Below are 23,902 nucleotides of genomic sequence, written 5' to 3' on the forward strand. Positions count from 1 at the left end.
TAGAAAGCAGGCAGAATCGTGGTTGAGGAACAGGCAATGGGTCAGGGCTGGCAGATAACAATCACAAATCCAGGAAACAATAAACAGTCCAAAGGGCAGGCAGCAGAGTATCGTACACGGGGAACAAATAGGATCAGAAACAGGCAGACAGACAGGGTAAATTGTCACAGGAGTAAACAAGACCTCGCCAAGTATGACAGGGGCTGCGTCCGAAAACCTAGGTAGCTGTCTTGCTGCCTCGCTATCTTATAAGAGAATGACTTGTACGGCAGCATTTGTGCATGAATGTACCTCACGAAATTGATTTCAGACAGACTTCTGAGGCAGCATAACAGTTTTATGATCTACAGCAATATAGCGCGAGCTTTGGTGAGAACTAAACAAATATTTAATTACAACAGTAGTAATTTCTCGATAGAAATTATATCAAAATTGAAATATGTTGATCAAAATCATACATTTATACACAAACTGAGCAGCAAACGCAACTTTCGGACGCCATCTTTATTTTTCTAGCTCAACTGTCACAGAATGGAAAGCACAGGATTGTGGGATATTAAAGGCAGCTAAGGATACATCTATGCTTCCTTCAAAAATCGATCTGAGGAAGGTATCTCATGAGAGAGGAAGTGAAGCTAACATTGGATTCGGACGTGCCTTGATGCCTTACTACCTTGAAATGTGTCCTCAGAAGGCAGCATTTTCCAGTTTTCGGACGCAGCCAGGATGTGAGTGGCTTAAATAGTCCAGATAATGTGCTGCAGCTGAGTGTGGTGATTACTGATTGGTGAAGTGAGTGCAGTTGATTGCCAGGGAGGATTGTGGGAAATGTAGTCCAGGAATGACTGGGAACGTGACAGCTATAATCATAAAACGCTTAAAGGCCCACGGCTATTGAACAGGTGGTCATTGGGAGCTTCCCAGCATCACCAGTTATGTTATAAATGAGTGACACACTCACTGCGGCATCCCGATATGCGGCCCTCCCCACGTCGCATTATGCAGCTGTTATTAGAGATAATCTAGGCAGTGGGGGCTTCTCTTTCAGGCAGTATCATGTAATGATATTTTAATTACATCCGGCCAATAAACTTTAGTACTTCTGAACTCGTGCGCTGACCTGATTGTATACTCTTACTCTAAAACTGACAACGTAATATGCAAGTCTGCAAGTGTGTTCTACTTTAAACCAGGTCAAAGGGCCAGAAGGCAAAATATATAAACTACATGTTCAGCACACCAAAAATGTCTCCCTCCCCTTGATAATACAGCCAAGCAGCTGAGAATGACATTGTACATTTGACAGTCATGCTTTATCTTTGTATAGTTTAAAGCAGTGTTTCTTTTAGCGTCAGAATACATCAGACATTATTCAGGATGTCTTATGTCATTATGCTCATGTCAACAGCATGTAAACAACATATTTAGTGTTGTTTGCTCATCTGCATCTATTTGCAGAGAGCTCAGATGGATGTACACTACCGTTTAAATATTGGGATTGGTATGATGTTTAGTTCTTTTTAAAGAAGTGTTTTATGCTCACAAAGGCTGAGTTTATTTGATACTAAAACTATTAATACTATAAAATGTTAATACAATTTAAAATAACAGTTTTCCTATTTATTATTTTAAAATGTAATTTATTCCTCTGATGACAAAGCTGAAGTTTGTAGCCATCTAATATTTTGATTTGGTGTTCAAGAAAGGTTTCTTATTATCAAAGTTGCAAACATTTAATATTTTTGTAGAAACTGTAATACATTTTTTTCAGGATTCTTTGATGAATAAAAAGTTCAAAATAACAGCATTAAAAATTATGCTTTTTAATTTTAGATAAACCCATACGCAAATGGCATCTAAAAACAAAACGAACTGTGGTTGGTCTCTTACATTTACTTTAAGTTATTCTCTGACTGACTAAGTGGGCGATTCTTGGCCAGAATAAGCTGCAATCTGGACAAGAATTTAATGCTGTTTGTTAAAAGTCTGGCTTTGCAGGAATAAAAAGAGATCTTTCATCAGGCATGTTGTTGTGTTTTCAGGCCCGGCCCACCTGGCAGCTTTGTCTCTGAGCTCACTGACCTTGCCCCACTCTGATATCACTACCATTGACCTTCACTGTCTCCTTTTCTGCCTCTAGATGCTTCTGTAAAGTTCATGATGATGCTTATAGTTATCATTTCAGTGACCCTGTGCTTTCTGCACCCAGCAGATAAAACCTTATTAGATAATCAAAATTCACCGTAAAATGCGATCAGGAGTTCTGTGAGAATGCAAATGCTTTGTCCGTAGAAATGAATGCTTAGCTCTTGAAAGTTCCCAAAGATCTGTGCATGTTGTCCCTAAGGGTGCTCTGCATAGTCATGAAAGAGCAATGTGTTTCTGCCTAAATGCAGCAGAAAAAATAAATGAATTAAAGTGTCACTGCATTTGAAGACGCATTATGAACATGTTCTAAGGGTGTGTTCACACTTGGAAGGTTTGGTTTGATTAAAACGAATTCTGGTGCGATTGCTCTTTAAGTGCGATTCATTTGAATAAGTGTGAACACTGCTATCCGAACCCTGATGCGCTCTAAACAAGTCGATCGAGACCGCTGAAAAGGTGGGTTTCGGTCCACTTCCAAATGAACTCTGGTGCAGTTTGAAAGAAATATGAACGCAACACAGACCAAAGACATCAAGCCGAAGTAAAAACAGGATGTGATATCACAAGATATGTCCCTAAAAAGGAAAGAATGCTCTAGCATATTTGTTTTTTCTCAATATTGGAGCAATGTTGTCCATTACAGTTCAGTACAGGCATTGGAAAGACCGTCTTCGTTTGTGTGTCACAGGAATTTCTGGCTCAGTTTTGACTCCTCTGTAAGTTCTCAGCTGGTAAAAATTCCATCCTATTTTACATTATTTCCAACATTCCATCATGTTTTGAATGTTCGGTAAGATATAAAAAAAATATGTCATAAACGCCTTTTTTGTATCTTTAGGTTTGGTCTTAAAAGTCAGTGTGAATGCCAAGAGAACCAAGACTAAGGGTGTGTTCACACTTGTAGTTCGGTTCTCTTGGTTCTGTTGGTCTGGACCATAAAAGAAAATGATACATTTAGTCCTGGCTCACTTAGCGTTCACACTGTCATGATGTATATTTTGCGATGAAACTTGTTGAACATCCAAACAATGCTGTGTGCTGGGCTAAATGCGCTTACTGTATGTGCGTATAAATATGATGGTATGGAACTGAGAACTTGTGAAGAGCTTAAAAAATGTGTAAAGGAGTCAAAACAGTGGCAGGAATCCCCTCCGTCACACACAAACAAAGATCCGCTGTGACAAACTGTGATGGGCAACATCACGACTATGACGAGAAAAAACAGGTATGCTTGAGCATACACATCTTGTGACATAATGTCCTGTTTTTGGTTTGTTTACATGTCTTTGGTCCGTGTTGCATTAATATTTTAATTGAACCGCACCACAGCTCATTCGGAAGCAGACCAAGACCCATGTTTTCAGGAGTTTTGGTCCACTTGTTTAGGGTTTGGATGGCAGCGTTCACACTTATTCAAATGAATCGCACTAACAGAGCATTCGCACCAGAGTTTGTTTTATTCGAATTAAACATGCCAAGTGTGAACACACCCTAAATGTAACTTTTCTTTTTTGGTCCATAAAGAAAACCAAGAGAGAACCAATAGAACCGAAATACAAGTGTGAACACTCCCTAATTGTCATTTGGTGCTTGTCAAGTAGCTTAGAGCTTCTTAACTGGTTTTCCTTTAGGACCTAGATTTTACATCATTTGGACAATTTTGAGACCTAAAACAGAACTGATATCACACCGTATAAATTTGAACAAAAAGTCCTCAGACATTTAAATTGATATGTAATTATGCACAATTATATGCTTTGTTGCATTTTATAGTTCACTTTATACTACAGCTTTCCATGACCCTATCAGAAGAACAGACCTGCAACCCAATTTTTGTCATAACCCACCAGCTGAAAACCACTTATTTAGTGGATACTTTTATTTAGAACACAGTACAGTGTATTAACCGTAGAAACAGTCCCACTGCTGAAACCTCAGATTAGATGCTTTGCATCTTATGAAGTGCACCTTATTTGTCCGGTTGTTCTTCTCCGAACGTCTGTTTTTGCAGAACAAAATCATTAGAGCACAGATTCTGGCCTGTGGCAATGACTGTGTTTTTCAGCATATGGACATATGAAGGTCAGTCATGAATGACCGTGGTCAGTATAGAAGCTATTAAAATACTGAGGGAGCTAAATGGCTGGCTCAGCGTTATTATAGCACTTATCGACTGTGCCCATTTCTGTCCATTTACCTCATCCAACTGGCACAAAAACGGTCTTATTGAATTGCTCATCGCTGTTGGAATACTAATATGGATTTGCCACATTGCCCACATGAGCATCACATCTTGCCAGAAGACATGCATTTTAAAATTGTGCATTTTAACCCATTGTTGCTTTCTTATTGAGATGTGACAGCATTTTTAAAACATTACGTTATTAAAAATATGCACCTTTATGATATATTGGACGTGTACCATGGTATTATTTAGAGTGAAGAGTAGTAAACGTCTCTGTAGGAGTAAGATGTAGTATGGTGTCACGACATAACCGTTTAATGCTCTAAATGGTACTTTATGTAAGTTAAATTGTCGTAATTACTTGTTAAATATCAATTTCATCAGCTTCCTCTTGTGCACTGTAATGCTTGGTGTATTTTAAAGCACATTCATGCTGAAGTTGTGCCGCAAAGCTGCAAACATTGATGGCAGATTCTCTGGAGACAGTCACGCATCTGGGAGTAAGTGAGTGCGGGGCAGCTGTGGCGCAGCACGGGCAGTCTGACAGCGGCGCTCCCGGGAGAGGAGGGGTCTATGTTTGTGCATGTGTGCACTGTTGCGATGTCCAATTCGCGAACGAATCAATTGTTTTGAACCGCTTGACTCGGATCATTTGAACCGAATCGCATTGCTGTGGTAAATTACCTGTAAATTAGATTATTGGGCGTAGAAAATTTAAATAGATGCCATGTTGAAATTATAAACTTAAATACAATGTCTGTTTGTTTCAAGTTGCAGCGACTAGTACAGAATTGAATTGAATCATTTGAGCAAAGCGAGTCACTGAAATTGATCAAAATTCTTCTCCAATTTGTCCATTGAATTGAATTAAATTGTGAATTATTGTTAAACCAAGTCACTGCGACTGAACCCATGGACTGAACCCGTTCAAACGCTGGGAATGTTTCAGTCCGAGTCTTAAATTTAATTTACAGTTGGCTACTTTTTTATTGGTATTATTGTGTTTACATATAGGCTAATATTACCAAAGCATTATAAGCGTTTAAAACAAGTAATGTTAGAAAAATAAACAATATAACAATAATAAATAGCCTAACAATGACAATGTATTAAAATAAGGTGCTAAGAAATGAATAAAAATAAATATATAGGCTATGATATAATATAGACATGTTTTAAGAAGAAAAAAATAATATATGTGATAATTTTTTTATATAGATATTTCTCAGGGTGAGTTTAGAAACGTTTAAATGAATCGTTTAGACTGTCTTTGTGAGCTTGTTCAACCGATTCTTTGAAAAGATCCGACTCAAAAGAACGATTCATTCAGGAATCAGACATCACTACTGCAGTCTACTCCGGGCAGGAGAAACACGCACACACATTAAGAGCAAGAGAAGTGCTTGCACGTCAAAACTGAGCCTGAGGGGGAAAAAACTTACGCAGTCTCCATCATCACAGATTCACGTTAACATTTTACAAAGGTCACGCATGTCTTTCCAACATATTAGTGTTTGATGTACTGTAATTCCTCAGCAGAGTCACAGGACTAACTATGTATAGTAAGCAAAAACACGCAAAGTCAGTCGCGCGGAGTGGGGATGACAGCCTGACTCATCGCTAATGTGCTGGATGACTTCACTCCTGCTTTTTGGAGAGAGGATTGCGGCTGTGAGTGTGACTCTGGGGTCTCATAACGAGCACAACACCGCAGATACTAGGCTATAGCTGCACTGCATCCGTCCACACTGCCACTGCCGATGCTTTTCTCATAAGAGACTCGGAAACACGCACCTGACTCTTATTAGAAATGGAGTGGAACCACGTCGAGACCGTGCAGGAATTCACTGCTGAAGGACAATGCAGCAAAATTAAGGTCCGATCATGCAGAATAACCTGGGACTCTCACCAGGTAATTTTCGCGCCCCTCTTCTAAGTGTATTTGTAGCATTGATTTGTGAACAGCAGAACCGGTTTACTCAAATTTTCACACTGTTCGTTTGTTGATCAATAGGAAAAAGGATAGACCAGTTGTGATAAGTGTCAAAGTGTTGGATCAGGTTACTTTGTTGTAGTTATGTGAGCTGATAAATCACAGCTTTATGTAAGGGAAAGGGATGCTCTCACCTGACATGTAACATTTGGGTAGTTGACATGACATTTCAGACAGTGAGTGGCTAATGCTATAGTTCATCTTATTTTTCTAATATGTATACTTATTATACATGCAGTTTTTGTGATCTCATATTAGTAGAGTGAATAAATTGAATGTTGTTCTTTTAAATGATTTATGCGAGCTTCAAAAGTGAAATAAAAATGGCAAAAAAAAAAACTTTAAATATATAAATATATTTTAAATTGTATATATTAATATACTCTTGCTCTTATACATACATTAACTTTTTAGGATATATATAATCTTCACTTTTCACTTTAAAGTCTCTTGACAGAAATGTGATAGAGGTGAAACTAATATGACAAATTATATTTTAGGATGTCTCCTATTACAGATCAGACAAAATATTTTAATATTGAATATCATCCTTTTGCAATTGCAGCCATTTTGTAATATTTGCAATTGTCACTATTAGTTGACAAATCATCATTTTCCCTACAGATACCATTCTGGGGAAATGCTTTATTTAATAATTTATGGTTTATAATTTACACAGTTTTATATTTCAGCAATGCACCAACACTGAATGTATATTTAGATCAAATATATATTCTGAATAAATTTGCTTTGACATTAAATTCATGTTACCTGTCACAAATAAAATTTTCTTTGACATGACAAAATATATATTTTTCCATCTTTAACTTTTCTCTTGCATCTCTCAATCACATTGCTGTAGATTATGGGTTCTTTGTTAACATATGGTTATGTGATAAAGTGCTCAGTTTACAATCTGAAACTCTCACTCTCCTCTAAATGTTATTTGTCAACTACTCATTTACAGGTTTGCCAGAATCAAGCAGGTTTTATTACTTGCTATTAAATAAGCGTGATGAATTGAAGCTTTCGGTAGGCTTTCATTTTCAGGAGTTGCCATGTCAGACCTTAAAAAGAGCATTTTTGAGAATTGTTCTTGTGACAGGAGGAACTAAAAGTACTCTAATTATGGCTCATTTGTCAGGCGAGATATGAATAGCAGTGGCTGCGGGCAGGCGATGACCTAATGGACTATGTCATGTGTGAAAAAGGGTAAAAAAGGAGAGAGGTAAAGAGAGAATGATGTCTCCTCCTTAGATACTATTGGCTGTAAATGTAATTTTATATGCTTTAGTCACAAAGTCACTCATTTTGCTGTGAGATGTTTTAAAGGTGCCCTAGAACTTCTTTTTAAAAGATGTAATATAAGTCTAAGGTGTCCCCTGAATGTGTCTGTGAAGTTTCAGCTCAAAATACCCCATAGATTTTTTTTAATTCATTTTTTTAACTGCCTATTTTGGGGCATCATTAACTATGCACCGATATATAGGTTGCGGCCCCTTTAAATCTCCCGCTCCCCCACCCCGGAGCTTGCGCCTGCCTTGAACAGCATAAAAACAGTTCATGCAGCTAATATAACCCTCCAAATGGATCTTTACAAGATGTTCGTCATGCAAACTGCATGTATGCGTCGGATTATGTGAGTAAAGTATTTATTTTGATGTTTACATTTGATTCTGAATGAGTTTGAGGCTATGCTGCGTGGCTAAAGCTAACATTACACACTGTTGGAGAGATTTATAAAGAATGAAGTTTATGCATTATACAGACTGCAAGGGTTTAAAAATGAAAATAGCGACGGCTCTTGTCTCCGTGAATACAGTAATAAACGATGGTAACTTAAACCACATTTAACAGTACATTAGCAACATGCTAATGAAACATTTAGAAAGACAATTTATAAATATCACTAAAAATATCATGGATCATGTCAGTTATTATCGCTCCATCTGCCGTTTTTCGCTATTGTTCTTGCTTGCTTACCTAGTCTGATTCAGCTGTGCAGATCCAGACGTTCTGCCCTTGTGTAATGCCTCGATCATGGGCTGGCATATGCAAATATTGGGGGCGTACATATTAATGATCCCGACTGTTGCGTAACAGTCGGTGTTATGTTAAGATTCGCCTGTTAAATAAATGAGATTTATATAAGGAGGAGGAAACAATGGAGTTTGAATCTCAGTGTGTGTCTTTTCCATGTACTGGACTCTTGTTATTCAACTATGCCAATATAAATTCAATATTTAATTCTAGGGCACCTTTAATATATTCCTCATGCTTTAGTTTATGCAGGGTGGGTTGATAATGTAATGGGTGAGTGTGTTTAATACTTTGTGAGTGATCTCATCCTAAAAAGAGGGCCTGTTTCCTCAGAAGCACCAGGTGCTCACCAACACCAGAACGGCCCCAGGGGTGACCTCATTTTCTGTGGCTAGTACCACATTTCAGGCAAATCTTTTCTCAGAATGAACATCCACGGTTGCTAAGAAAGGCACTCCCTGAAAGAATTGAGATTTTTCCATGAAAGAATGTTTCCCTAGCAGAAACATTCTTTCATGGAAAGAATGGTACCGTTGTTTTTAACGGTACCTGTAGATTATCTGTAATGTTGTTTTTACATGTTGTCTGACACTTTGCTAAATGTTTCCTTCCCAGTATTGCTTTCCCGGTATTTCCTTAAGTGATTAACCACATGGCATTTACAGCTCAAGGTGATTGGCTTCAGCTTGTCAGCAGAACGGAGCGCCAATCAGCAAAAATGGCTGATTTCAAACCGCATGCTTCTAGGGGTCCTTCATTAGTCAGTCAGTGAGCGAGCGGCCATTGAGATGAATGTGAATATTAACACATAGCTTTTTCCAGTTATTATATATCCAAGTGCAGTTCTATTGACCATCAGAGTTGATTATTTCTGCTTTATCTAGTGGCAGTTCTATATTAACTAGTCAGCCCCAATTTTAACATAGATTTGCCACATTGACTTTTCTTATAAAATCTCAGTGATGCCTCAATGAGATCATTTAGATAAATGTACCCTCCACAGAAATGAGGTTTTTCAGAGTACTGCTCTGACTCACTGGGGCCTGTCAGATGTTTTAGTCATTATAAGAATAACATGTGCAGCAAGCCAGTTATGGAAATTGAGAGAAGCCAAAGACTCCATTATTTTGAATGTGTGCTATACTGATATGTCAGACTGAAAGACTATCCCGGATTTGTTTGTGAAATTCAGGAATATTCGGATAATTTAATTCAAACCTGTTAATTTGTTGTTGTTTACTGCAGATATTTCTTTTGCCCAATGCCACACAGCTGTCTACCCTGCTGAAATCAACAACTTGGACAAATTTAAATTTTAAACTGGTTTAGATGGACAATGGTGGTCTGTTGCTGGCATAAAAATGCAAAAAAAAGCAAAAAACAACAACATGACATATATGGTCATTTAAGGTCACCACCAGCTGAACCTGCTTAGGTTTACATGATAATGATGAACTTAAAACTGAAATGTTTTTCCTTTGCATTTTTCTCATACAGACAACAGAGTTTTCAAAATGATCCCGTTCACACGGAAGCAGGAAAATGACTAAAAACTCTGTATTATGCATGCCAGGCCAGTAGTTGGCGACATCACTTTGTAAAAAGGAACACTATGTGCCAATAGACTGAACACGCATGCGCACCGTTTTCACAAATTTGTATTTTTGTAGTTTTTTGTAGTACATGGAGACGATAACTGTATCATTTTCAAAAACTTGGAATTTGAAATCCGTTTTCAAAAGTTTGTGTTTTCAGGCCTCCAAAACGCTCTCATTGTGTAAATGAATGGCCAAAAAGCATAAAACGTTTTTCATTTTTAGTTGAAAATGTTTTTTCTTGTAACGCTTTGTTTGAATTTATTTTAGATATTGCCTGTCTACATGAAAATTAACACAAAATATCTAAGAAAACACTGCATTTGATTTGAACTAGTTATAAACCAATATAAGAATTAAAGTAGCCAATATTTGGCCTATTTTTATATGATTTTCTTTTTCAATATTATTTTCTGTCTATTTTTGAGTAAATTTAAAGTAAATGTTGTTTTATATTTTTAATTTCAGCAATTTTGTGTACACCTCATTTGTCATTAAAGGGTTAGTTCACCCAAAAATGAAAATTCTGTCATTTATTACTCACCCTCATGTCGTTCCACACCCGTAAGACCTTCGTTGAATTCAATCTAATGGCTCCGTGAGGCCTGCATAGGGAGCAATGACATTTCCTCTCTCAAGATCCATTAATGTACTAAAAACATATTTAAATCAGTTCATGTGAGTACACTGGTTCAATATTAATATTATAAAGCGACGAGAATATTTTTGGTGCGCCAAAAGAAAAACAAAATAACGACTTTTATAGTGATGGCTGATTTCAAAACACTGCTTCATTAAGCTTCAGAGCGTTATGATTCTTCTGTGTCGAATCATGATTCAGATCCCGTGTCTAACTGGCAAACTTCTGAAATCACGTGACTTTGGCACTCCGAACCGCTGATTCGATGCACTGATTCATTATGCTCCGATGCTTCCTGAAGAAGTGATTTGAAATCGGCCACCACTAAATAAGTCATATTTTGTTTTTTTGCTGCACCAAAAATATTCTCGTCGCTTTATAATATTGAATGAACTGATTTAAATATGTTTTTAGTACATTAATGGATCTTGAGGGAGGAAATGTCATTGCTGGCTATACAGGCCTCACTGAGCCATCGGATTTCAACTAAAATATCTTAATTTCTGTAAAAAGGTCTTACGGGTGTGGAACGACATGAGGGTGAGTAATTAATGACATTATTTTCATTTTTGGGTGAACTAACCCTTTAATTTGTATTAGGCCTACATATGTTGTGAGATGAATGTCAGCTTTGGGTAATATACAGTCTGTTGACTACTAATTTGAAACCAATTTTATTCTTAAGATGGCTGATCATTTTTATTTTATTGGAAAGATTTCATTAAAAAAAAAAAAAAATAGAATTTTTTTTGTTTCAACAAGTGAAGTTCAGCGTGCGCAAAGACGATTTTACGTTAATTTGTGTGTATGTGTCTGTGTGTGTATGTAGGTGGGGAATCCACGTGTGGAGTTAACACTGTCAGAGCTGCAGGAGATGGCAATGCGACAGCAGCAGCAGATCGAAACACAGCAGCAGATGTTGATAGCTAAGGTATGAAGCCTCCTATCTCTTTATTTATTCATATGTCTTCAGATCTTTTTCTTCTTCTTATGTTTGGACTGTTAAATTGAGAAGAAATTGCCTGTCCTATGCCTAAGTCCTCTTTTATTTAGGATAAGATATGCATATTTTATTTTAGAGTCATTTTCGGATCTGTTAATAGTGCTCTGCTGGTCTGCTGACTTCTGCTTATTAAAATGAAGACCCCTGTGGTTCGCCATAAGCAGGTGTACACACATGCATAAGGGGCATATGTGAACACATGGTCATATCATCTGGGGAGTGCATGAACTGTCATGTTTGATTAATTGTACTAGCCTGGTTCCATGTGGCCATGTCAGGATTTTTCTAAAAGCCTGATTTGCATTTTAAAAGTGCACTCAAACCTGACATCATTCGTGTAATTCGGCTCTTTTGATATTGTTTTGAGAATCATTTGACTCTGTGATGGAGATATTGTCTTGAGGTTAGTGTGTGATGGTTGAATATAACACTTGGGTCAGGGCTGGAGGGAACCGTGTGTGTTGCCTGGATGCAGAGTTCTTTTCCTTAAACAACAACAGGAAAGAGACTGCATTCACATAGGAAATTAGATCAGCATGGAACTGCAGCTGTCAGGAAGAGGGTGGACGTTAAGACCACTGGAGATTGAGCGTGCGTGTACGTGTGCTCGTGAAGGTGTAGTCAGTTCCTGGGGGAAAAAAAAGTACCAGAATGCTTGGAAATTCGCAGACGAGCGACACAGGGACTATCTATGATCTTTGAAGTATATGTTACTGTGTATTTCATGAAAACGTATCAAGAAGTCATCAACTCACCTGTTGTAAGGTAAACAAATGCATTTCTGTTTAGAACTCTTCAGATGGAGATGTTTGTTGAATTTATGTGTTTATTGTAATTTTATTAGTTTTGTATTGCTAATACATATTGTTTTGTGAATGGATAATGCAGATTTGAGGCAATTTCCATCATGTCAGACAAGAAAATATTGCTATTTTTCACTTTAAACATTGTATAGAGATAAATGAAAGAATATAAAAAAGTGCATGCATATTTCAAACAAACATGTATGTAACTAACCGTAGTAGCCCCGTGGTTAAAACACACTTTGTTTGTTTGTCCATTCATTTAACACTGAATTGTGTCGAGTCAACACTCTGGGACTGTTAGGCCTGGCTTTGTATTTGCTCATTCTGAAGCAGACCTGAAAGTGCTAGTCAGCATGAATGCCTGTGCTTCCCTCCACTTTCTATTTCAGTCTCATTCCTCATTTTTGGGTGTGTTATGTTGTAATATCCCACATAACGGAATCTTTCATATACAGTTGGAGTAATTAGAGTATGATTTTCTACATGTAATCGCTTCTCTATTAACATAACATTGTCACTGAAATTAAGTTGATATTCTTTTATCTTTTCTCTCTCTATTTTACCATCCTACCTGGTCCTTCCTTATTGTTTCCATCCCATTCTCTCGCAGCTCTCCACTGTGCGTAGTGAGGTGTGAGAAAGGGCTTTTGTTGATCTTTTTCGTGTTTGTTTTGATAATCTGTGGAGCACCCCCCCCCCCCCCATTTTGAAATTGACCCTCTCCTGTCCTTCCATTTCCTCTCCTTTCCGTGTTTAGGAGCAACGATTGCGGTATTTGAAGCAACAGGACCCACGTCAGGGCCAGTCCGTGTCTGAGAGTGAGAAGCTCCAGAGGTTGAGGGAAAGAGTGGACAGTCAAGAAGCCAAACTCAAGAAAGTCCGTGCCATGAGGGGCCAAGTGGACTACAGCAAACTCATCAACGGCAACCTGTGTATGTACAGCCATGTTAACAATCTTAAAAAAGCTTTAGAGATTGCTTACTTTATAAACATATATAACTTCTCTGAAACATTAAAATGGCACATGATGAACGTCTATCATATCGAGTAAAATATCTGTTTGTTATTGAAGTATTTGATATGTCCTCTTTAGCCCAGGACTGTTTTTATGGTGATGTGACATAATATTTATATTCATTCTATATTTATATTTATCTGACTTCTCTGATATACCAGTGTACTGTATATATATATATATATATATATATATATACTAGGGGTGTGACGAGATCTCGTGTCACAAGATCTCGTGATATTAAAGGTGCCCTAGAATTGAAAATTGAATTTACCTCGGCATAGTTAAATGACAAGAGTTCAGTACATGGAAATGACATACAGTGAGTCTCAAACTCCATTGTTTCCTCCTTCTTATATAAATCTCATTTAAAAGACCTACATAACACTGACAAACACAACTTCATTCTTTATAAATCTCTCCAACAGTGTAGCATTAGCCGTTAGCCACGGAGCACTATCAAACTCATTCAGAATCAAATGTGAACATCCAAATAAATACTGTACTTACACAATTAGACATGCTGCATGACGAACACTTTGTAAAGATCCATTTTGAGGGTTATATTAGCTGTTATTAATATTACTTTGTTTATGCTGTGATAGAGTCGAGAGCTCCGGAAGGGGCGGAGAGCGCGCAATTTAAAGGGGCCGCAGCATGAATCGGCGCATTTCTAATTATGCCTCAAAATAGGCAGTTAAAAAAATTAATATAAAAAAATCGATGGGGTATTTTGAGCTGCAACTTCACAGACACATTCAGGGGACACCTTATACTTATATTACATCTTTAAAAAAACGTTCGATGGCACCTTTAAAATATGACAAGATTTCTCATTGAGGTGAAAAGCTGTCTCACAATATCACCATGATGGAGCATGAGGGTGAATTTAGCATAGAATATGCCACCACTACATTTACATTACATTACGGTGCCCACCGCAGCACCACCTCCACTGTCGTTTTGCTTTTTTATAGAAATAAAAACCATTCAATTCAGTTGGATAACGGTCACTTCAATTGTAAACTATTGTAAATGTCTGCTCTGCTTATCCAGCACGAGCTGCAGAGTCGCACACAGTTCACTGATCACGAGAATGATTCCCTGCATACTGGTGTTGTACCAGCAGCATTGAAAACTGCTGCTGTAACACCTGTTCCAAAAAAGCATAATGTCGATTTGGATAACATAAATAATTATCTTCCTATATCAAATCTTTCTTTTCTTGCAAAAATTCTTGAGCATGTTGTGGCTTTGCAGCTACACAGTCATCTTACAGTAAATAATCTTTTTGATCCCCTTCAGTCTGGCTTTCGAAAATTTCTTAGTACTGAGACAGCCTTGGTCAAGGTCACCATTGATCTGTTAATAGCCTCAGATTCTGGTTATCTTTCTGATCCTTCTGGATCTCAGTGCCGCTTTTGATACTGTCAATCACAATCTTTTTACTTAAACGTCTGGAAACTGTCTTTGGTGTTTCTGGGACTGTTTTAACATGGTTTAGATCTTACCTTTCTGATCGTCAACAGTTTGTATGTACGAGTGGTTTCCGGTCTGTGACCGGCTTTGTTTGTATGGGTGTTCCTCAAGGTTAGGCCTCAGGCCCTTTACTTTTTAACATTTACATATTTCCATTTGGATTGCTTTTAAGATCACTTGGGCTTAATTATCACTTTTATGCAGATGATACTCAGATTTATATTCACTCTAAGCCTAGTCAAAATCTGGACCTTCCTTTTTTAACACATTGTATTTCTGAGATAAAAACATGGATGTCCCAAAACGTTTTGTGTCTCAATAGTGATAAGACTTATTGGCACCTCTCATCAGCTTCATAAAGCTGGCTCACTATTTTTAAACATAGATGGCTCTGTTTTGGAATCACAAAACAAATAAAAAATCTAGGGGTTATATTCAATTCAAGTTTGTCTTTTGACTCTCATGTTCAGTACACTGTAAAGAACTCCTTTTTTAATCTCAGAAATATTACTCCACTCTCTGTTATCCCTTGACTGAAAGGCTTATTAATACTTTTGTGTTTTCCCACATTGACTATTGCAATGCACTTCTGGCTGGGGTTCCTAAAACCACACTTAACAAATTGCAATGTGTGCAAAATTCAGCTGCTAGGATCCTGACCGGAGTCAGGAGAAATTAGCATATTACACCAATCCTAAAGTCTTTGCACTGGCTTCTGGTCAGGTTCCGAGTTGATATCCAGTCCACGTGCTTACATATAAGGCACTGCATGGTCTGGCCCCCCAGTATCTGTCTGCACTTTTAACCTTATACACACCCAAGCGTCATTTACGCTCCTCACAAGCTGGTCTATTGGCATTTTTAAATCTAATTTAAAAACTAATTTTTTTTAGGTTAGCTTTTTCTTTTTGGATGTGTATATATATATGTATATGTATATGTATATGTATAAAACTTGTTTTGTTTTGTGTGTGTTGTATTTTCATTTGCTTGTTTAATGTAAAGTGCCTTGAGAAGCTATGGAACGGCAGCAAAGTTCCTTGATTATTACGCCAGAATGAGAGTATAGTTCCTAGCCATATCAGCCTAGAAAATCACAACTTTTTATTTTCCGTCGGTCTTAGTACACGATTTAACTACAGAAGAGTCAAGTTTTAAATAGGAAAAATATCAGAACTCTTTGGTCATTTTTAAGCGCGATGCTAACGGTCTAATCAGATTCAATGAACTATGCTAAGCTATGCTAAAAGTGGTACCGCCAGAACCGGAGATCGGCTGAATGGATTCGAAAACGGTAAATCTCAACTGTTTAACTCTAGGGGAGTTGGAAAATGAGCCTATTTTCAAAAAAAGTGGAGTGTTCCTTTAAAGGCGCTATATAAAAATAAAGTTGTTATATTATTATTATTATTATGAGAGTAAGGCGATATGACTGACAAGACCATGGCAGAAGATTTGTTGTGCAACAGAACCTAAGCGTCTGATGAATTTCTTATCTTGTAGAATGCATGCTCAGCACATACACAGAGCATGTGCGATTTTGAATTTGAAAGCGAAAGTAAAACGTGAGCTCCCTGATGCGCGCAATTTAGGCTATATACAATAGCCTGTCTCCCAATATCTTAGGCTGGGCTGTGTATGTTTGTACTTTAATTATTGAGAGAGTACTTTGATTATTGTTCCACAAATTGTTTGCACTTAATAAGACTAAGAAAAAACAAGTTATTTTTATTTTATTATTATTTATTTATACTGTTTTTATTTCTATGCTGAATTTGTGGAAAGGAGTTCAATTAGGAGGTCAAACACATCAGACGTTCTGGAAGCTCATAATTCATGTACAGAAAGGTCTGAAGAGACTCCAGTGAAATCATACTGGAGAGAAGCCAATCTGTTGAGTTTGTGGCAAAACCTTTTACAGTGCTTGTGTATTGTTGTCTTTCAATGCATATGATATTCATACTCATAAAATAGAACTGAAATGACATTCATTACACAATGATTAGTTAAAACATTTCAAAATGCACCTGCAGACTATTTTTCCAGTCATGAATTTTATCATTGAGGATTTCTTAAAAATACTGTGCAAAAATCTTGTCTTGTCTCGTTCAAAAAAGTGTCTCATCAAACCCCTGGTATATACCGAGCAAAATGGTTGTCCAATGGCCAGATGAGATACAACCTATTTGGACAGAATCAAGTCCCATCTCCTTTGTTTGTCATTTAAGAATCTGTTTCACTCAGATATACATCACAATGGGGAACAAAAGTCGGTCGCAATTTCCAGTTCATGCTAACTTTATGTCTCAGGGTTGGATACTAGAAAATTGCTGGTTCAGACCCTACAAGTATCGAGTCACAAGCCATCACTATAGAGTGGTGCAGGGATGACGTCAAAACCTCGCCGCGATTTTTTGATTATATATGGGGTTTTATGTTTGTTTTTTTTGTTTTTTCAATTTATGAATAAAATAATGTGTGTGGTAAACGTATCTTGACGAAACTTTGATGTTTTGTTCCACAACGTAAATTACACACACCCATAGTGAAAACGTGAATTTTGCAGCAGTTTTGTGCATTTTCGAAAATGTACGTTTCTTAATAAATAACTAGAAAAGACAGTTTGTGCAGTTTATGTTGTAAAACAAGCATTGTTCACCACAGACTTTATTCATGAGTCTCGAGGGAACCACTGGCGAATTGGACTTCCGGGTTTTGCATCATCCCTGCACCACTCAATTGTGCCCTTGAGCAAAGCACTTAACCCCAGATTTCTCCAGGGTGACTGTCCCTGTAATACATTCATATCGACATTCCAAGGCAACTGTGCACAAAAAAGTCTCTCTAAAGAAATCAAGACCGCAAGGTCTGAAGCTAACAGTTATTACTATTGTTAGAGCACACAGTGGAATTTTCATCCCTTGCTCCAGTTGCTTTTGCCGTCCACTCCCTCCGTGTTTCTGGCTGTGGATCAGTCATCTCTGAACTTTGAAACGGGGAGGTCTGTTTGGGGTGTGGAAGCGCCTGGGGACGATTTCACCCCCTCATGACATTCTTGAGATAAAAACCAAGATCACAATACCATTCCTCTCTATTTACAATTTGTCTTATGACATGTGGACATGGGGGGTGGACAACTGGCAGCAATTTGCACTGGACCTCACTCCCACACACTTGCTCAAACACACCCACACTTGAAAAATCCACAGACACTAACATATATATGAAGCGTATCAACAATCGTGCATCCATTTGCACATTATGATAGTGTATTTATAATCTGAATGCTTTGTGTGTGTCTTTCAGCTGCAGAAATTGAGCATGTTAGTAGCCTGTTCCAGGAAAAGCAGGCAGAGCTGCAGTCGGCCATGCTCAAGGTGGACCAGCTCACGCAGCAGCTAGACGATCTGCGACGGGGGCGTCTCAATGGACTGCAGCCTCTGGGGGGACCAGTGACCAGCAATGCTGCTCTGGAACTCCGCAAACTCTACCAGGAACTGCAGGTAAATGATGTAGGCATGATTCAGACAGAACTCAAAAAAGCTAAAACTGTTTGGTGAATTTTGTTTGTTTTAACTTTTATTTTCTTAATGTACAGAAACTACAATGGTGGTGGTGATGCTGTTTGGTTTTTGTTCAAGTACAGTCAACTTATGATAACTCGAAGGTCTACCGGCACCAAAACTAGCCAAAACAGTCAAACCAGAAAAAATCGTCCAACTCCGTTTATCTTAAAAATATTGTACTCCTTTGGGAAGAGTAATATAAAATAGACTTTCTTTTAATCCATTAATGCAGTTTGATCATCAAAAAACTATTTTATTCCCTGGGGATTTTTTAAAAAGACTTTGATTTTAATGCGCTTTCCTGTTTTGCCACATTTGTTTATTCCTCAATCTTCTCTGAAGTTGTTTGTGGTACAGTTTGCACCCCAGAGTGATACTGCATAAAATATTCAGATTATCAAGCGTGTTTTTAAATTCCAAAGATATTAGTTGCATAAACATGTGACATTTGATGAGATAAAATATTCATATGCAGTAACATAATCATCAGTTCTGAATGCGTGTGTATGACTCATGTATGATTGTATTAACATTTAGATCCGGAACAAGCTAAATCAGGAACAGAACAGCAAGCTACAGCAACACAAGGATATGCTTAACAAGCGTAACATGGAGGTGACCATGATGGACAAGCGTATTGGGGACCTCAGAGAGCGTCTCTACAAGAAAAAAGCAGAGGTAAGTGCATTGTAAATCATTGCTTAATGGCTTTTAAAGATACCCTGGAATTAGTTAAACCCAGCATTTTAAGCTCAAAGAATTTTGAAGCAAAGTATTTGACCCCAGCTATGCATACAAATTGCATTCAAGGGTATTTTTTTATATTTATAGTATACTGCATATTTTGCCTTTCTTGCAAACTTGTCTGTATGGGGTTTGATTAACCATTCTTCTTCTCTGCAGCTTGGCCGAATGAGTGGTCCTCCCTCCCCCCAGCCCACCCCAGGCAGTTCAGGCCGGGTAGCAGCAGTCTGTCCCTACATCCAGATACCAGTGTCTGGGCGACAGGAAGGAGGCTACTCTTTACCTCCTGATCCCCTGAAGCCACAGTCTCTCTCCAGTCCTGCTACAGTCAACCATGCTCGTTCCAAGTCAGGTCAGTCTTTCCTCTTATTCCTTGACAGAATTTTACTTTTGCACATGCTATTTTCTAGAAACCAAAAACTGCTACAGGAATTCTGGAGATTTTTCCAGGGATTGATGCATCATTGAGAAAACTCTTGGTGCTCTCACACAGAAAACTTCCAAATAAAAGCTATCTGTGGTAAAACGATGAGCATCAAATGGGTATGCAAGGTTCATGACCCCAATCAGCAAGATAGTACTACATAAATGATGATAGATATATCATCTCAATATGCTTTCCTCTTGAAGGCTGTGTATATCAATCACTTAACAGCAGAAATCTGCTCACCGGCTCTCCTTGTGAAAATAAATCTTCTTTCTCACCACTACTGTAAAATCATTCATTCAGCTTAGTTCAAATTTCTTTCTATGCTTCACTCATTTTCTTGATATATCACAATCTTTATCATCCTTGGCATCATAGTGCAGTTGGATGAAGAATTTCAGTATCTCTTTCCATCTAAAAGGGGAGCTCATAAGCACCAAGTTTTGAAACATATCTTTATTCAGATATTCTCATCAATGTCAAACTAAAACATCTTTTTGTTTGTTTTTTCCAGCCTTTATCGCTAACATGCTTTTCCATTTTCTCATGTCTGTCACCTATCTCCTCCCCCTATCGTTTGTCATGCTTGTGTGTCACATTTGGGGGCTGCGGGACAGAGGAAGAGAGGGTGAGGATGCCTGCAGGCCCATGGAAGGTCTCAGACTTAGACATCATAGTGGATCCTCTGGTGCCATCCTCAGAGCCTAGAGATGGGCCAGAGGCCCCCACAGACTCCGACTGTACTTCTAGTGAGTTTTTTCGGGCATGATATCAAGAGGAAATCTTTGATCAGAGTACATAAAACAGGGTTGCACTTCTACTTACAAGACAGACATTTGCCCTTATAAGACATTTAAAAACACTGTTAAAAACCATGTTTGATTTTACGTTGTAGATAAATAATATATAAAGACACTGTGAATTGATTTGACTATCAATTATTCACACACACTGACATAACAATTTTTCAACAACACTAGCTTGCACTTAGTTTGACAGTACCCATGAGGTAAGTCCAATGCATAATGCCTTACCTCGTGGGTAATGATAAACCAAGTGCATAAAATGGCAATTTAAGCCCATTATTCATCCTATAAAGCACACTTACAAGTACACTTACTGTACCATATCCCAATAGTCAATAAAGTTAGATCCACAGGACTAAAACCCTGAACTGAACTGGTGGAGAAAAAAATAGCTGTGTAATAACTTTATTTTTGTAAGTAGTCATGAAGATGTCAGATGTAAGAATACATAACAAATGACTGTATTCAACCCTTAGCATAATTAATTACTGAAAGAATTTGACCTATTTAGAGACAAGAAAACCCCATATTTGATAGAGTTTAGTTCTTTGCTCCACTCCATTTCTCCTTTGTGGGATTTGGCAGTCGACTTGCCAGTGAGTTTGATGGCGTGTCTGTCAGACGGATGGGATAAACATGCGTCATCGCCCGTGGCTTTGACAAGCATAGCAGTGGACTTGGACACATAGGCTTAGTAATCCATTTAACCCGAAGAGAGCTGGATCTGTTCAGAGGACAGGACAAAAATATACCCCATTGCCCCTGATTAGAAGTGTCCTGATGTCACAGGGGTCAGAGATGTGAGTGTAGTCCCATTTGAGACTCATCTCCTGCTTTAATGACCTTATGAGCAGGTCAGTCAGTGTCATAATGAGGCTGACTGGAGAAAGAGCTGTGTCTGTTTCACTCTAACTCATACTGCTGTGCTCCCTACAGCTAATGATGCAATCTGGCCCTCCTTCAGCAATAATAGGGTTCCTCTAAAACCTCCAGACTGGAAGGACACAAGTCAAGATCATACCAGAAAGATGGGTACCTCAGACAAGGTGAGATTAAACAGTCCTCCTTAGAGCTTAAGCACAAGTTCTACTGAAAGACATTAATTCATGTTTTTGTCTCTTTCCAGGATGCCCCTAAGCTGTTAGGGACAGTAACAGCATTGTCTAAGCAGCCTCCGCCCATCTATGGAACCTATCCCAGTGCAGGCCATCACTCCACAGTTTGTGCCACCAGCTCTTTGCCCCGCTCTGCTCCTGGCACCTTAGGCTGGCAGAGAACACCCCCTGCCTCTGGTTCCTCTTCACAGCAGATCCAACAGCGGATAACAGTGCCTCCCAGCCCTACGCCTCAGTCTGGATCAGCCCTCTTCCCTCAGAGTGAGAGGACAGAGCCTCCTCTTGCTGTGGCAGTGCGTCCCTTTATTCCAGACAGAGGGTCCCGGCCCCAGTCTCCAAGGAAGGGCCCTGCCACTATGAACTCCAGCTCAATCTACAATATGTACCTGCAGCAACCTACAGCCAAAAATTACTCCAGCAGCAGCAGAGCTGCTGTTAAAGCAGGTAAGAAGCAGTTGCATTGGTTCCAAAAACAGGTATGGAAATAAGCTTTCCATACTATGATAATGCATGTTCCCTTCTTTTAAATTTGCTTTCTTTTCATTGGCTTCCAGTATACGGAAAACCAGTCCTACCGGGCTCCACCTCTCCATCTCCAGTTCCACTCTACCAGCAGTCCTACACAGATGAGGTTGATAGAGATACAGCCCATGATAGCACTCCCCTACCTCCACCCAGTGTGGATAACATCCCTCGCCCTCTCAGCCCTACCAAACTGACCCCTGTGGCCCACTCCCCTCTCCGTTACCAAAGTGACATTGACCTGGAGGTGCTGAGAAGGAAATTAGCCAATGCTCCCCGACCTTTGAAGAAGCGAAGCTCCATCACAGAACCAGAAGGACCCAGTGGGCCTAACATCCAGAAGCTCCTATATCAGCGCTTCAACACCCTTGCAGGGGGCATTGAGAGTGGAGTGGGTGGTACACCTTTCTACCAGCCTGACAGTCCTCTGAACTATATGGCCACAGCCCTGGGTGATGTGGACACTGCCAATGGAAACCTGATGGAGTCAAGCATGTTAGCTGAGCCTTCAGCAGAGCCGTCAATCTCAATCCCTCCTCCCACATCTTCTGTGTCACCTACAGCTGATGACAATGAAAACCAGCCGACACATCTATCTAGTGACTCAGGGGGTGCCCAGACGGATGATGCCTCAGACCCTTCTCTTAAGGACACCAATGAGGACAATCATAACAACAACCACACAAATGTTACAGACACACAATCAAGTCCAGAACCAGAAGCTCATTCCCCTGCAGAGCAGGACACCACAGCACAGCCAGACACTCCTCCTAGTGCATCTACGGTGAGTTGGCACTAGCTTGTTGGCCAGGGTCATGTCTAGATGTAGCCCTCATTCTTCAAAAAGTCTTGTGAGATTCACATGCAACATTCATACACAGAGTCCTGCAGCAATCCTTTAACCCTAACGTTGGTAGCAGAATGAGTTTATCATACTGTTGGCTGTATAAATTAGCATAGCTCTGATATATCTTCATAGTCTGATTTGTTTTTTTTGTTTGTCAAAAGACTCAAAAGGCAAGATGTTAGTCTTTGAAATATGAAAACTAATAGATTTTCTTTTTTTCATCCACAGGTCAAGCGCACCAATTTGAAGAAGCCTGGCTCTGAGAGGACAGGTCATGGTTTGAGGGTCAAGTTCAATCCTCTTGCATTGCTTTTGGATGCATCTTTAGAGGGCGAGTTTGATTTGGTGCAAAGGATTATCTACGAGGTACCATTCAGTTGCCATATGCCCCTTACACCTATATTGTATACTTGAAATGGACTCAGTAGAAGCTTGTCAACTGTTTCCTCCTCAAATTGTGTTTGACTCCATCCTCAGGTGGACAATCCTAGCACTCCAAATGATGAGGGTATTACCCCTCTCCATAATGCGGTTTGTGCCGGTCACCACCATATTGTAAAATTCCTGCTGGACTTTGGGGTCAATGTCAACGCAGCAGATAGTGATGGATGGTGAGGACTATTACTTTTGTCTGATAGTTTATCTCTTGACATTTGTCTGCAATAGAGAATATCAGACATCTGTTGTCATTTCATATTGTACAGACATGAAATTCTTACTCATAAAGTGATGTTAGCAATTGCTAACACTATCTCACTTGTGATCAGGACGCCCCTGCACTGTGCTGCTTCATGCAACAATGTTCATCTTTGCAAGTTGCTGGTGGAGTCTGGAGCTGCCATTTTTGCCACTACTATCAGTGATGTGGAGACGGCAGCAGACAAGTGCGAAGAGATGGAGGAGGGTTATATCCAGTGCTCACAGTTTCTATATGGTAATATCAAAAAAAATTATCTGGGTTATTATTTTTA

At 38.9% G+C, this 23,902-nt stretch overlaps 1 protein-coding gene across 7 annotated transcripts in view; it reads left to right on the top strand.

Annotated features, from left to right (window-relative positions):
- Window positions 1–23,902, top strand: part of ppp1r13ba (protein phosphatase 1, regulatory subunit 13Ba) — a 53,510-nt gene that overhangs the window by 28,138 nt on the left and 1,470 nt on the right. For 5 of the 7 annotated variants that reach the window (XM_067367375.1, XM_067367376.1, XM_067367372.1 and 2 more), the window contains 12 exons: window positions 11,431–11,532; window positions 13,168–13,342; window positions 18,211–18,407; window positions 19,008–19,148; window positions 19,374–19,566; window positions 20,259–20,390; window positions 21,384–21,493; window positions 21,574–22,006; window positions 22,117–22,868; window positions 23,160–23,297; window positions 23,409–23,542; window positions 23,699–23,865. In XM_067367375.1, the coding sequence (XP_067223476.1) occupies window positions 11,431–11,532; window positions 13,168–13,342; window positions 18,211–18,407; window positions 19,008–19,148; window positions 19,374–19,566; window positions 20,259–20,390; window positions 21,384–21,493; window positions 21,574–22,006; window positions 22,117–22,868; window positions 23,160–23,297; window positions 23,409–23,542; window positions 23,699–23,865 (2,674 nt within the window). Of the gene's footprint in view, window positions 1–5,427; window positions 6,246–11,430; window positions 11,533–13,167; window positions 13,343–18,210; window positions 18,408–19,007; window positions 19,149–19,373; window positions 19,567–20,258; window positions 20,391–21,383; window positions 21,494–21,573; window positions 22,007–22,116; window positions 22,869–23,159; window positions 23,298–23,408; window positions 23,543–23,698; window positions 23,866–23,902 lie in introns of those variants that run through there. The other 2 variants (XM_067367378.1, XM_067367377.1) reach the window with 2 other exon arrangements.

The sequence above is a fragment of the Chanodichthys erythropterus genome, chromosome 18 (genome assembly GCF_024489055.1).
Source record: "Chanodichthys erythropterus isolate Z2021 chromosome 18, ASM2448905v1, whole genome shotgun sequence".
In the NCBI taxonomy this organism is placed as follows: Eukaryota; Metazoa; Chordata; class Actinopteri; order Cypriniformes; family Xenocyprididae; genus Chanodichthys; species Chanodichthys erythropterus.